Source organism: Lachancea lanzarotensis, scaffold LALA0S07 (genome assembly GCF_000938715.1).
Source record: "Lachancea lanzarotensis genome assembly LALA0, scaffold LALA0S07, whole genome shotgun sequence".
NCBI classification, from domain to species: domain Eukaryota; kingdom Fungi; phylum Ascomycota; class Saccharomycetes; order Saccharomycetales; family Saccharomycetaceae; genus Lachancea; species Lachancea lanzarotensis.
In genome coordinates, this window is record NW_019212885.1 from 81,369 (window position 1) to 96,388 (window position 15,020).

Sequence of the window (15,020 nt, forward strand, 5' to 3'; positions counted from 1 at the left end):
TGTTGAAAAGTTCCAAAAAGCTGCCCAAAGCTTTCTCAAACGCTCTCAAATCCCAAACGCTCCATTCTTGATGGTATCATGCAGTCGTTTGCGATCCTCTCTCTTGCGAGTGTACCCACCATGCAGTTTGGGACCTCCAGGGACCCCAGGATTTTGACCATTTGGATAAGGTGCATGCATAGGAGCGTAGAACGCTCCTTGATTCTGACCAGGTGAATTTAATGGAGGCCCATAACCACCTGGTGGATATTGTGGACCAGTAGGAGGGTATTGTGGACCAGTAGGAGGGTATTGTGGACCAGTAGGTGGGTATTGTGGACCAGCAGGTGGGTATTGTGGACCAGCAGGTGGGTATCCCGCACTAGTTGGCGGGTAATGTCCGACCATACCAGCATGACTTGGACCTGTAGGCGCAGGAGCCTGTCGTGCTTGCAAATAGTTCGGTTGATATGGTTTTGGCGACATCGGGAGGGAACCCGGGTGTGCCTTATGCATATTTGCGTAACCATGTGGAGGGATATGAGTCTGCGAAGGATTCGCTGTATACATATTTTTTGTAGGATGATATTGGCGATGTCCTTGGGGTGGAGTTGGCAAATGCAATGGTGCAGGTGGCGGCGATTTCATCGTCTTTTGAGGTCCATTCGGGGCTATTTGCTGAGGTGGCACATTCGTAAAAGAAGCATGAGCCGCATACTGTGCCGATTGATAAGTTCTCGAATCCGGTGGGAGAAACTGAGGTTGAGGATTGCGATGACCGCTTCTATTCACTTTTTCAGCAGAAGGAACATCTCGCTGCTGACCAGCATGTCCCAATGGGGGAGCGGAACCAGTCATGAGATGCGCCACTCCATTTGAACGCTCTCGCACCCCTGGAAGGTCATAGCGGTCATCAAGCGAAACTGCGGCTTGAGGTACTCTGGTGTTAGCTTGTTGTGCAGCCGAAAGTTCCTGATCGCTTGCTCTCATGTTTTGATATCGTTCTTGAGGAAGTGTCTCTGTTGTTGCGTAAACTTTTCTTTCAGATTGTGCCGCAGCAGGGGATGGAGACCTATGATATCCTTGCTTTTGGACTGCTTGTTCAGCTTCCTGAGAAATTGCTTGCTCCACAGGTATGGAGAGCATTTCTTCCTGTATATGTGAAACCCCAGCATTCTGAAGTAAAGCGCTTGTTCGTTCGCGTTGATCGTGCGGCGAAGGGCTTTTGGGAAGATGAGAAGTGTGGACCGTGTGATTTGTGGGTATATGAGTACGACTACCTGTGGGCGATGCAATTGGAGTCGTGTAAGTCGAAATAGTATGCTTGTCCTGGTCATGAATGAGTTTTTTATAAACAGGAAGGCCTCCTGCCTGTTTACTCACTGTAAGCTCGTCACTGCTTCTATCGATCGGAAATACAATCGGCGAGGTACCGCTGGAATGCTTGGGAGACTCATTTCGAGGGCTATGGAGCGTATATTCACCATCCTGAATTTGATGTGCTAGGTCCGCCTCATCACTAGCCAGTACAAGGGGAGGAACGACGCTAGAATTTGTGCTCTCGGCTAGGGTATCCACTGAGTCTTTTGGATGTTCCCTGTACCTGTCAAACATGGTCAATGATTCAAATGTTTCTGCATCAGTAGCTAAATTAGTAGTAGATTGAGCAAGCGTCGGGGTGGACTTGGAAACTTGATCATTCAGCTTGTCGACCATTTCGTGCAAATCGTCTAAACACCCCTTTGTTTGCAATATGCGTTCATCTTTCTTTGGCGTAGGCGGCGATGGTGACTGGTGCTCACTTTGTTCTGCCTCAAAGTGCCCATCTAGCTCTGGCATGTCCACCCTGAAGTCCTCATGCTCTACCGTCGGGAGCTGATAATTTTCAGGGTTTAGCATGCTGAATTGACTCAAAATCCTTGACTGTTGTCTCTTGGTGGGAGTTTCCCGAGACCTGGGTACATTCGAATGTACAGTGGACGGAACCTTTACCTTCTCCGGCAGGGGGCGACGTTCCCCGGTTGAAGTAGAGTTGGTGGAAGAAGATGAGCTCGTTGAATTGCTGATTTTGCGGATTGTCTTCAGAGGATTCCATAAAGACGATTTTTCCGCAACTGGAACACTGGGGCTACTCATGTCCTTCAGAGGTAGATGTGGCCTAGAGTCGCCTATAGGTGGTAGGGGCAGGACCTTATGATTACGATCTTTCAAAGATACGATGGGTTTGTCATCAGCGGCGTTTTTCTGAAACTTTTCATATGCAGGAGTCGCATTATGAGATAATGCCACCGGTGACGTGTGTGAAACTGGAGCCTTGGCTATATTGAAGCCATCTAAAGAGTCTAATGACCTGAGTATCTTGAGTTCCAAGTTGATATCACTTTCTTCAAACACAATCCATTTTTTAAATCCATCGAACTCAAATTCAACGATAATCGACCTCCCAAATAGTTTCCGCTTCTCTGAAGTTTCTTCGTGAGATAAAGAGGACAACCAAGCCCAGATGAAATAGTCATTGATATCCACCCTCTTGACCTGCAAATGGTCTTTCACAGTCTTTGTGACGGGATCTTGCTGGATGCATTTCTGCGAAGCCCATCCAGCTTGGAATGTGGAGTGTTTAGTGGACATTTCCTTCATTAGTCTACGAGATTCATTTGACATCTTATGACTTATACCTTCAATGTTATGCTTTTTTTTGAAAAGAGACTTTAAAAGAGCATAGTCTTCTCTGGCCTCGAATGCATCATGGTCGTTAAAGTCAAACAGTTCGTTACACCTTTCGATCAATTGCCAAGGTTTTTTGGAAAACTTGTTGGTCTTTAAGCTAACTATCGGAACGGTCAAAGGAGTCTCCGAGCCATTAGCGAAGGAAGCCTTGGGTGGATAGTTGTTGTTAAACAATATGGTCTTCAAGGTCATGGGTATGCTAGCGTCTTTCAAGTCGTTTGGAACGAAACTTCTTATGAACGCCAAAAGCAGATGGAACATGGCGTCCGCAGCAGGTAGCCAAACTTCGAGACCTTCTTTAAATGAGGTAATTCCTTCTATTTTCGGCGTTCGGGAATGATTAAGATCATATCCCTCAGTCGAGTTTTTCTCAGTTTCTTTGCCAAATGCCCAGATAGCGAACATTTTGGAGATCTTTCGCGCACTCATTTTGTTTCTTTTAGAATTTGAAGCCATCGCGACTATCAAATCAAAAAAGTCGTAAACAATGGATGCATGATCCGGCGATGCCAGACATTGGGGCATCAAATCCAAGAACGACTTTGGCGAAAACCCATCGGCCTCTTCTCTCTCTTGAAAGACATGATACGCCTTCCAGGTGACAACTTGCCCCTTGGGCAGACGACACCAGATGTATTTTAATGCCTGAAAAAGTGTCCAGGGGTCTGTAGAACGCGCCAACCGATCGAGCTTGGCATCCTCGACGGCCACACCATTACCAAGCGGGAAAGCGCGATTCAAGAATTTCAGAAGCTTCTCGTTTGATTGTTCCGGACGAAAAGGCAAAAACAGATACTCGATATCCAAAGCATTGCGCTTGAGCTCTTGTGAAACGCAGTGGATCAAGCTCTTGACATTACTTCGCGAAAACTCGTGGTGAAACTCGAATTCCTCTACCTCCTCTTGCTCCGCAGTAGCGGAATGTCGTTTATGATTTTTTCCTGGAGAACCGCCTACTTCCGAACTCTTGGGAGGACTCGGCAGCGGCTTTGGAGACTCCATCTTTCCACTGGCGGTTGATTTCAAAATGCTTGAGTGGTAAACATTTCGCTGTTTTATGATTTATTCCTGGAATATACCATAACTATGATATATTTATCACAAAGTATCACCCAGTACGATTGTGACACTTGAGTTCGGCTGGCGCCAGCGACAGTGATCAAGTAAATGGACAGTAGGGCAACATATAATAATTGCCATGAATAATGAGAGTACTTAACTAATACGCTACCGAAATGCCTCTCTTACGCCAAAAATCACTTACAGCATGCCATTCTCCGATGTCACGTTTGATGGCATTTACGACACTCTTGGGAGGTTGTTCAATCACCTTATGACCCATATCGCGCAGCGACTGAATAGTGCTCTTTCCGAGCAGTTTGAAACTCTCAACTTCGAGTTGGTCTGGCAGCAATTGATGATGGACCCTAGGATATGCTATGGACTCCAGAAGAGGCATGTCATACCAATATAATCTGGCCATTATGTGAAAGATGCTCGGAGTGATCCGAGATCCTCCAGACGCACCAATGACCAGATCGGGCTTGCCCAGCTCGTTCAATACCACAACAGGCGACGAAGACGACAACGGTCTTTTTCCGGGCTCAGCAAAATTGTACAACGATGGCGCGAGACCAAATGCATTGGACCTATAAGGTTGTGAAAAATCGTCCATCTGGTTGTTGAGCAAAATACCGGTGGCGGGGTCGTGCACTAGAGACCCGAAAAGTAAGTTGATCGTGGAAGTGAGCGATACTGCGTTGTTAAATTTGTCAACCACGCTGAAATGAGTCGTGCCATGCGGTTCTGTCAACTCATAAAGCGGGTCGTAATCGGTCCAGTTGGCCATCGTTCTGAGATTTTTAAAGTTGGCCTGGATGTTCGCAACAGCTGCTTCGGTCCAATTAGTTTCCAAAACCCTAGTAATGCGTTCTGGTATCTTACCCTGAGACGAATAATCTCCCAAGCGACTTCTAGCACTGGACATGTACTTCATGCATTCTACCAAGATGTACGCTTGCTCTGTATTGTAGTCCCCACCTTTTAGGCTGGGAAAATGGTCCAAAATTTTGAGCGCAGACAGTAAAGCGGCACCAGAGCTTGACCCACCACTTGTGAAGACTTCAAGGTCATTGTTGGGAATGTTAGACCATCCGGCACGAATCTTGCTCGATAAGGGTCTAGAAACATTGATATGGTAATTGGTTAGGTCCTGATCCGCTAGAATTCCACCCTCCTCTTGCACCTTTGCGACAATTGATTTTGCGATCCAGTGATTAGTGTCGTAAAATGGAGCAGCAGATCCATTATTAGCGAGTTCCTGCAAAGTATGAGCGAAAGCAGTTCTTTTGATGGTTTCACCGTAACGCAATGTCCTATTTTTCGCCGGGTTCAAAACAAAACTCCAGTCGCTTTTATGTTCAATGAAGTAAGGCTCGTACATCTCTAGGACAGCTTCCAGGATCTCATTTACGGGCCAGCCTTTAAGCCCAATTTCAACAACCGGTTCTATCAAATCCTTCCATTCGACACTACCACTGCCTCGCTGTACATACAGTTCATACAGCCCTTGCAGCTCACCAGGAACTGCAACAGCCAGGCCTCCGACTTGTGAAGCATTTGGATTGTGTTCAAACATGTCTTTGTGGGCCAATTGTGGAGCCTGCTCTCGAAAATCGAAAAAGAGAGGACTCGAATCTATTTCCGTCTCTTTGTTGTTTCCGCCGACAAAAACAGCGTAACCTCCACCGCCCGCTCCGCTAGAGAAGAAATTCGTCATTCCGAGACACAGTGCCACTGTCACTGCAGCGTCTGCGGCGTTGGCGTCCTCAAATTTTTGCAGAACCTGTTCGACTGCCATCTGATTACATGTTTCTGAGTCTGAGCTAATTGCACCAGACTTACCGATTCTCAAGACCTCGGAGGAGTTGGGATTAAGCGTGGGATTCCTGGGAAGTGGCTTAATGTCTATATTATGATCGGATTCGGAGATGAAACAATGCTGCATTGCAGAAGTAAAACCTCCAAGCAGTAAAGTCCACCATATTGGTAACAGAATTACCATCTTGATGTTGTTGAGCTATCGTTCTCTGTCGTTGTAAGGGAAGAAGTTCTTTGAATCTTCTTGGTTGATGACATTTGAACTGATAGTGGCTTCCTTTCGAGACTGATAAAGATGAAGTACTCGAGTACTGAATATTTTGACAGATAAACGTATCAGTTGTCTACCGTGTGTCTTCAGATGTCAGTCAAATGTTTTTCGATGGTTAAAGTTTGGTCAAATCGATGGGTTAGTCGAAGAAATGGCGATCCGCTTTCTTAAAAATTGTCATTTCAACGCTTGCTTTCTTTCAATGTCGGAAAATTCCGATTGTTCGTTGCTATGTACATGGATCGTATATGTTTAGAATATGTGATGAGAAATCGAATCACAGCAGTGTTTACTCAATGATACGAGTGACAAGACCAGTACCAACAGTCTTACCACCTTCTCTGATGTTGAAACGCTGGCCGGCCTCGAGTGGTGTTGGGTGCACCAATTCACACTCCATTTCGATGTTGTCGCCAGGCATGACCTGCATGGAATGGTCCTCGACGGCCTCTGGGAACTTCAAAACAACGGTAACGTCGGCAGTACGCACGAACATCTGGGGTCTGTAGTTTTCGCCGAAACCCGAGTGACGGCCACCTTCTTCCTTAGACAAAATGTACAAGGAGGCTAGGAACTTTGTGTGAGCCTTGACGGTGCCTGGCTTGGCCAAAACCATACCTCTTTTCAACTGGTCTCTTCTGACACCACGTAGCAAGATACCGGCGTTGTCACCGGCCATGGCCTTGTCCAGCTCTTTTCTGAACATTTCAATACCGGTAACAGTGGTTTTCAAAGGCTGGGAGTTGTGGCCAACGATTTCCACTTCCTCACCCTTCTTGAAATTACCTCTCTCGACTCTACCGGTGACGACAGTACCTCTACCAGAAATGGAGAAAATGTCTTCGACAGGCATCAAAAATGGCTTTTCCAGGTCTCTTTGTGGGGTAGGAATGTGTTCGTCAACGGCGTCCAATAGCTTCATAACAGCTTGTTCACCGATTTCGGGCTTTTTGCCCTCCAAGGCGCATAGGGCAGATCCCATGATAACTGGGGTGTTGTCACCGTCAAAACCGTATTGAGTCAAAAGCTCTCTCATTTCCATTTCCACCAATTCCAACATTTCTGGGTCGTCCACAGTATCGACCTTGTTAACGAAAACCACGATATCCTGAACACCAACCTGTCTGGCCAAAAGCAGATGTTCTCTGGTTTGAGGCATCTGACCGTCAGTGGCAGCGACCACAATGATGGCACCGTCCATTTGGGCGGCACCAGTAATCATATTTTTGATGTAATCGGCGTGGCCCGGACAGTCCACATGCGAATAATGTCTTTTTTCGGTTTCGTACTCAACATGAGCAGTGGAGATCGTAATACCACGGGCTCTCTCTTCTGGGGCTTTGTCAATTGCAGCATAGTCCAAAAAGTTTGCACCACCTTTCACGGCAAGCGTCTTGGTGATCGCAGCGGTCAAAGTTGTTTTACCATGATCGACGTGGCCAATGGTACCGATGTTCAAATGTGGTTTGGAACGGTCGAAAGCGGCCGCATAAGAGCGGACCGCAGACCGGGCAAATCCTCTGGAAGCCGGCCGGGCTACCAGGCTAAATACACGGGGTACTAGAAACATAGTTTGAAGAACTCTGGCGTGTTTAGAGTAGTATAATACCGATGGGTTTTTAGAAACGGTCGTTGGACCATTGGATTGATGGTAGTTTTTATATATGGCCAGAAAAATTTTAGCGACGTGTTCGTATAGCATGATTTGGAGACCAATTAAAAAAGTCTAGTCGAGTTTAGAGTCGATAATCTATGCGAGCATCTAGTCGAGTAACGTAGCTAGTGATGTTGGTTGAAATATAGATCTCTCCTTCACACATCATTAGCATTCTTATTGGCAACCTAGCTCATCGCACGCTGAATATTCACAGTTACATCTGATCTAGATCAGTTTCTCTCGTTTCTCTACCATGCCGCGTTTCTTCTGTGATTACTGCCACTCGTACCTTACACATGACACTCCGAGCGTTCGGAAAAGCCATCTGCTGGGCAAGAACCATGTTCGACTCGCAGGTGACTACTACTGCAACAAGGCTCGACAGTTGGAACAAGACTGGCTGCCGCGAACCCGAACTCCCGGACGAGAAAGAAGACGCGGGCCAAAAGTCGACAGATCGCCAAAGGACCCTCAAAAGGCACCCCAGTCTAGAAAGTTCACACTCCATTGTGGCACCAATCGCCAGAACAGGGCTGCTCATCAATCCAGGGCCTTCCAAGCAGAAGAGCTCGAAGCTGGGGCCCAGGTATTGGAAAAATTGTATGCGAAATCGCCAGGATACGCCAAAGTCTTCAAACCAGAGTGTCGTCTCGATACAGGCGAGTCCGTACAAATGGATAAACTGCCCCAGAGAGCCAATCGTCGGGCATTCAACGGTGCTAGCGATGTTGGTACTGGCACCAATGGGACCGGTAGCAAGACATCTGCCCACACCCTTCGCTCTCGCATTTTCACACCCGATTACACCTCGTCACGAAGTCTGGCGTTGCTTCCACCACCACCGTCTTTGTCACAATGGCCTTCGTGTCCACCGTTGCTGTTGGCAAGCGACAGAGCCGTTACGACCACTTTGCGTGACGTGACCCGAAAACTTGAGCGTCGCTGAACATGAAATTCAAATTACGAGAGGTAGTATTAGTTATTATAAATGGTGGTGGTATTGGTGGTTGTGACGTAGTAGTTCGTTGCCTGGAGGTCTTTTGGCCTCACATCTGAGCATTTTTTTCCAGATCTGCGCCCCAAACATCTGCAGATGTCTTGGCAGATTTTTTGTCCCGAATTTCCGGTCGCAGGACGATCCCCACAGCCAACACTACAGTTCCCAGTATCAAAACACTCACAACGCTCACAACAAACCACACAATCACGAACCCGGTGATATCGTCTACATCGCTGCGTCCTGCAATTGTGTCCATCAAGGGTCCCAGAATCCCTCCTTTCTCAACACCGTGGTGTTCGTTGCACATCCTTTCCGTCAGTTGTAGCGTTACCATTTTCCTCGTCTCTTATAAGTATGTATGCCAAGTAATGGTGATGAGCTGCAACATGCGAAAACTGAATAATTTCGAGTTGATTTTTAACACGATGACAAAAGAATAGATAGTTTTTGTCAAGTAGCTTACCTCTGATGAAATTTTAGCATTCACAACCGGTTGTGAACGTCTTTGCCAGCTTGTTATTGTTCTGTTTAGCCCGTTCGCACTTTCTCTAGCTCCGTAGTCTAGCCCTATCACACCTTCAACACCCTTATATATACGCTTCTATAGTCTTGTTTGTAGTCGTCTCGGTCGTACAAGTATGTATCCCATCCGCTATACCGTGCCGAATCTGCGGTTATTATTTGTAATGGCGCTCGCTCCCTTGCCATTATGCTGCATCGAGTTCTTAATAATCCATTACGATTCCCTATTTGGGGCGTCTTTTTGGTGGTATCCAGGAAAAAACTGACGGCAGACATGCTGTCGCGCGGGTGGACGGTGGTCCATGGCGGACCCGTTTGTTTCCACACTTACCGGCGTAGAGAGAGTGCGTTTTTTTAGTTTTTTTTTCCCACACCTAGGCCCACACCATTTGCGATCATCGCCGTCACTGGACACATACTACTATAGTCCGTTAGGGAAATATACATACATGCAGACGTCCACTCACACACCACAGGGTTAAGAATCTAGAGACGGAAAGTGCGCGGAGGAATGCAGAAAGGGGAGAAAAAAGGGCTGGAATTAAAATGTCGCGTTGACAATTCGCGAGTAAAACGGAAATGGGCAGTGAAGTGTTGGAAGTGGTGGTGGTGAAAGGATAGCAGCTTTTTTGGCACACGTGAGAACCTTGTAGGGTGTGTGCAAATATGATTGTGGTAATGGTGCCGGATATGGGAGGCTATAATCGGACGAAATGCAATTATGTGGGTGCTGGTGCGGGTTTCAAACGATGGGTGTATCCAACACAGCCTGGGCGTTGAATAGTCCAAGCGAGACGTCAATGCATGGCGTTCTTCGGACTTACGAGCTCTTTTCTCGTTCCGACGCTTCTTTTGTCTCTCTTTCTCTCTCGGTCGCTTAGGACAACGCAAAAAGATTACGTAACCGCATTGTTTTCCAGGCGCGCGATTAAGATTTCAAATCGTTTTGAACTGATCACGCGACCCGCACAAAATGTACCACTGCAGTGCTGCTACTGGACATTTCGATCCACCATGAGCGTACAAGTGAGTTTGGATTTTCTGTGGCACATCGCAGCGCTCGTTTGTAGATATCCAGAAGAATTCCGTTCAGCGGTTTTTGGTACAAAAGGTTCACAGAATTGCACAGAGCTTCAAAATCCAACACCCCTGTGTTCAGTCGCATAGCGACCAGCACAGCGATCCTGGCAGACGCTTGTGTATAACAGAACTGCAACATCTGCAAATTCAGAATCCGGCCTTGAGCAAGAACTCGTGCAACGCCCATATCAGCTAACCTGGCAACGGCCTGCGCGAACACACGGCTGGCTTCTTCGTCTTCTTGTTGTTGTTCTTCTTCTTCCTTGCGTGAAATCTCACACTTTCCACGTAGTAAAGACCGCAAGACCTGCATTAGTGTGGGGTTTCGAAACGTATTGAGCATCGAGATTTCATTTTTCCGTTGGCAGATCAAATATTCTGTCAGCAAACGGCGGTAATCGCTCAGCGAAAAATCGCTTTTCTGAGAAACCAGTTCCACGACGGGATCTGCAAGTTGTCTTGCCTCTACTGGCGATGAATCTCTATCATTTGCACTTTCAACGACAACTTCATTTCCGCACCAATTTCCATCCGCGACCACACTATTGACATAATCGAGATCCATTGGCAACAGTAGCTCTTGTGTGGTGCCGCTCGGCCGATCCTCCCCACTTATCTGCATTTCACTCTTGTACGCCTCACGCTCAAGCCAATGCACGAAATTGTAGGTAGTGTTGGGACCCAAACCCTCATCTTGCGAAAGAAACGCTTCATTCAAGGCCTTCTCGTCTATCACCCAGGGTTCAGCTAAAACTTCTCGCCATTGCATCGCCATGCGCCAAAATCCCACCTCTTTCAGCACGCCCGTGCAAACCTCGATACTCTCCACGTCCAATTCTCGATACTTATTCATACTTCCATGCATTTTGAGTTGGCAGCCACTGAGATTTATGTTCGGCAACCCGTTTTGCAATATCAAGCTTTTCGAGCATTTACAAGGTAGTAAAGACGCTATGTCAGCCGCTTCCCGCGTACAATCGTCGATCTTAAATAAAGCGTAATCTATTTCACCGATGAACTTCCATTTCCAGGAAACGACGTATCCTTGCACAGTCAATTTTCGAATTGGATGGTTTCCTAGAAGCCAAAATGCGCTTCCATTAGGATAGTATCGTTGTATCTCTTTTTCCCATTTCTCGAGCCCGCGAGTGAGGTCGCCCACGAAACAGGGCACTTTCTGCTCGAATGTAGCAGAATACCTAAATAAAACTGGTATGTAATAGTCCACACCTTCTGTTTGATACGCTATGTGATCCCAACGGGGCATCTCTAGAGGGCCAGTTTTATGTTCTTCTTCCACCTCATCGGGCGTATCCGAGATGACATCAATATAGATAATACACCTACATGAAATGAATTGATTATCTATATAACTTCAAAACTTATCCCGATCGTTTGAGACTTTAACCTGAGGAGTATGCTCTACAACGGTCGAATCTCATCCTGACGTTGTCGATTTATACTGTAAGAGTTTGAACCGTAAACCAGAGGTTCTAGACTGTGTTTTTGAGCCTCTTTTTTCTTTTCGTGTTCGATTTTTGAGGGCATAACCGGACTTGATAAGACTACAGTTCGATATTTCAAACATGTCTAGACCTCCTGTGACATGCCATATTCTCGATACGACCACTGGAAAGCCAGCTGAAGGTGTTGTATGTTCGATCTACAAAATGGCGATCGACGATACTTCTGACGATACCCAAGTGTTATGCGAAAATGGCGATGCACCCTTTGCTTTAGCTAAAACCAACGCCGATGGAAGGATCGTCCAGTGGGTGTTTGCACCAGAGCCATCCAAAAGAACGCTCCTGAGAAGCATTGGAATCGTGGAACAGGAATCTAAAATGCTGGCCTGGAAGTCCTTGGTTCCTGGTTTTTACAAGATCCGGTTCCAGACATCGAAATACTACGCTCGCGAAGGCAAATCGTGTTTCTTCCCGTTTGTGGAAATCGCCTTCACAGTAAGCGATGCTAGGCACTACCATATCCCATTGCTTCTCAGTAACTACGGCTACACGACATATCGCGGCAGCTGAATGGAGGTCAAGAATCGCCTAGAACACAAGGATTATCCAGGACATGACACATATCGAAACAAACCTTACAGAAGTGAAAGGAGATGGTCTTAGCTTATCATCAGCGACCCGAGCGCTCTTTAACACAACATTTCATATTCGGTCACGAGACTCTGGAGATATGTCGCTCTCTATATGATCCGAAATCTATTCACCGTCGAATAGCATATTAAAGCCGTTATTGAATTTGATGTAATTGATGGTAAACTTTTTGATTTCAGTGTTAACAAAATTCTACTTAAAGACAAGATCAACGTTCTTTTAGACTCTTCTTTCATAGCTATCTAATTGTCGGACTTTTCACGCAATCACCTGAAATTTTCTTGGTCTTTTTATCTGGTGTGGTGGAAGAGTTGTAACACAATTTCACATCAAGCAACAGTTTTGTTCATTTTATCTCACCAAGGTCATCGTTTCGTCGACCTGAGATCTAGGAAGAGGCCCACAATTTATGGGAGGCTACTAGGAAGCTATTAAATTATGGGTTTATTATCCGTTGAACAGAAATATAGCATCATTTTGATGGCCGAGAGGCATCCAAAATGGACTCAGGCGGAGTTGGCGCGATGGGCTTACGAGGCTTACCAATTATCATCACGTCCTTCGCAAGGTACCATCTCGCGACTTTTGGCTCGCAAAAGCATCTTTATGAATTCCAAAGAGCACGAAAAGGGAGCCAACCGATTGCGAACTCCGAACAACCTTTTGGTGCGACGAATTTTGCAAGAATGGGTCTCTCAAAGCATCTGGAACGGGATTCCCATCACTCCACCTATCGTTCAAGATACCGCACAGTCCGTATGGCACCGCATTCCAGCCATACACCGTGAGGGCAACGGTTCCTTCAGTTACAAGTGGATCACGTATTTTTTATCGAAAATGGACCTGAACGTCACAAATCCAGATGAGGAATTGCCGAAGCCACCCAAAGTTTGGACTTTCGAGGAACGAGACGCTTTGAAAGATCTACTGGTCAAAGTCCCACCGAAAGATCTGTTTACACTGGACGAAACCTTTCTGGCCTACAACTTGCCCATGGACAACGCACAGTACGAAACAGGCCAGGTGCAAAGAAAAATAGAAGTTCTCACTGTGATGCTCTGCGCTAACTTAGACGGTTCAGAAAAAATGAATCCCCTGGTGATAGGAAAATACGAGAATTACCGAAGCTTTCGAAGTCATTTTGCCAATGATCCCTCCGACGGCTCCTCACCCACCTCGGTAGGCTCCAGAATGGCCAGAAAGTTTTCTTTGACGTACCATAGCAACCGGAAGTCTTGGCTTACCAGCAATCTGTTTCACGATTGGCTGGCATGGTGGGACAAACGACTCGTTGTGGACAATCGAACAATCTGCATAGTTCTCGATGACTCGTGCTCTCATCGGATAGTCAACTTACGGCTCAAAAATATCAAACTAGTGTACACCTCTGCTAACAGTCGATTTTTACCTTTCAATTGGGGGGTCCTAGATGAATTCAAGACACATTATCGAGTACAGCAGTATGAAGCACTCATCGACTTACAAGAGAAAATTGAAAAGAAGTCGGGTGCGAAGAAAATACTGACCTATGATCAAAGCACCTTGAATATGTCCAACGCCTTCAAACTAATAAAAAACTCCTGGGATGCCATACCGGTTGATACCATAAAAGCTAACTGGAAAAGTTCCGGTATTTTGCCGCAGCATATGATTCAACTGAACGAAAATGTTAGCATGGCTTTCAAGAAAAATGAGGCCTTGGAACGGAAACTTTACGAGGTAAGTGAGAAATTTCACTGCGTTCAACAATGGGATTACGATATTCTACTGGATCTGAACATCGAAAATAAAAATACCAATTTTTTGAGTTCAGAGGAACTGGTGGAAAGTGCAATTGTAGATGAATGGGAGCCAGAACCAAAGACTGGTTCGTATGAGGAGGACTATTCAGCGGGAGCGTTCAATCTGGAAACATTTGCTAACGTGGAGGGAAGTGCCGCCCATGACACGTTCGATCATGTTTCAAGTTTAGGAGCAAATACAAATCCTGAAAGCGACTTTTTTGTGAGCAGCGTTATTGATAAAACCGGTGATATATTTTCCAGTGGGGTTCTACCACCTGTTGATGGACATGATCATTTGGATCGTGTCACTGTTGCTCCACCCTCTGCATCAGAAACCCATCTATACACTGCTCCAACCCCGGTGCCAACGGCAAATGCTTATTTAGATGATGTGTTCAGTGCACTACCTGCAGAAGCGCCACCAGCGCCGACAGATCCTACGTTGGCCAATCACGCTCAGAACTCGATAGCCGACAGCACTTCACCAGCTTCTAACAATTTGCCACCTAATGAATTGTTGGCTATGAACGAACCAGACCTGAATTTGGGTAACGAATTTGATTTAGGAAGACACAGTGAATTTTCGAATTCTTCGACTACCGGCGAACCCGAAGCTACGTTCGGATCTCAGCGCCTCCTCATCATGACTACACTGCAAACAAACATTGATATCGCGAAATCAATGGGCAACATTTTAAAGCATGCTGAGTTCAGGGAAGTGGGATTGTCCGAGTCTGCCCTCAGTGAGCTCAAGTTCAGCTACAGAAACTGCTTAAAGAAAATACATAAGGCAAAGCTAGCTTTAAGTGCTCCGGAAAAAAGACAGAGGGAAAATCTATTGGAGCGTCAATTGATGCACCAAGAGCATGCGCTTATGCGCCCAGGCACAACTCCTGCTACAAAAGATATTTCTCAATCTAATGTTGATCCAACGCTTGGAGTAGGAAGCAATAATTTCTTTGGTGGGTTCCATCCTTCCGGATAAACACATGGAAACTTC

The 15,020-nt window shown here is 46.2% G+C and overlaps 7 protein-coding genes across 7 annotated transcripts; 3 read left to right on the forward strand and 4 right to left on the reverse strand.

Moving 5' to 3' along the window:
• Positions 1–45: 45 nt before the first annotated feature.
• MSB1 (LALA0S07e00980g1_1) lies at positions 46–3,711 on the reverse strand (the record flags this gene model as incomplete). The annotated part of the gene is made up of 1 exon (XM_022771340.1): positions 46–3,711. One exon carries the CDS (start codon positions 3,709–3,711, stop codon positions 46–48), a length of 3,666 nt encoding a protein of 1,221 aa, XP_022629257.1.
• A 217-nt stretch (positions 3,712–3,928) lies between these two features.
• On the reverse strand, positions 3,929–5,773 carry ECM38 (LALA0S07e01002g1_1; the record flags this gene model as incomplete). The annotated part of the gene is made up of 1 exon (XM_022771341.1): positions 3,929–5,773. The coding sequence occupies one exon, from the start codon at positions 5,771–5,773 to the stop codon at positions 3,929–3,931; it is 1,845 nt and encodes a 614-aa protein (XP_022629258.1).
• Positions 5,774–6,149: 376 nt separating this feature from the next.
• Positions 6,150–7,430, reverse strand: TUF1 (LALA0S07e01024g1_1; the record flags this gene model as incomplete). Its single annotated transcript, XM_022771342.1, has 1 exon — positions 6,150–7,430. One exon carries the CDS (start codon positions 7,428–7,430, stop codon positions 6,150–6,152), a length of 1,281 nt encoding a protein of 426 aa, XP_022629259.1.
• A 340-nt stretch (positions 7,431–7,770) lies between these two features.
• Positions 7,771–8,463, forward strand: YHC1 (LALA0S07e01046g1_1; the record flags this gene model as incomplete). The annotated part of the gene is made up of 1 exon (XM_022771344.1): positions 7,771–8,463. The coding sequence occupies one exon, from the start codon at positions 7,771–7,773 to the stop codon at positions 8,461–8,463; it is 693 nt and encodes a 230-aa protein (XP_022629260.1).
• A 1,531-nt stretch (positions 8,464–9,994) lies between these two features.
• Positions 9,995–11,386, reverse strand: STN1 (LALA0S07e01068g1_1; the record flags this gene model as incomplete). Its single annotated transcript, XM_022771345.1, has 1 exon — positions 9,995–11,386. One exon carries the CDS (start codon positions 11,384–11,386, stop codon positions 9,995–9,997), a length of 1,392 nt encoding a protein of 463 aa, XP_022629261.1.
• Positions 11,387–11,705: 319 nt separating this feature from the next.
• Positions 11,706–12,155, forward strand: LALA0_S07e01090g (LALA0S07e01090g1_1; the record flags this gene model as incomplete). Its single annotated transcript, XM_022771346.1, has 1 exon — positions 11,706–12,155. One exon carries the CDS (start codon positions 11,706–11,708, stop codon positions 12,153–12,155), a length of 450 nt encoding a protein of 149 aa, XP_022629262.1.
• A 519-nt stretch (positions 12,156–12,674) lies between these two features.
• PDC2 (LALA0S07e01112g1_1) lies at positions 12,675–15,005 on the forward strand (the record flags this gene model as incomplete). The annotated part of the gene is made up of 1 exon (XM_022771347.1): positions 12,675–15,005. The coding sequence occupies one exon, from the start codon at positions 12,675–12,677 to the stop codon at positions 15,003–15,005; it is 2,331 nt and encodes a 776-aa protein (XP_022629263.1).
• Between the last annotated feature and the right edge of the window lie 15 nt (positions 15,006–15,020).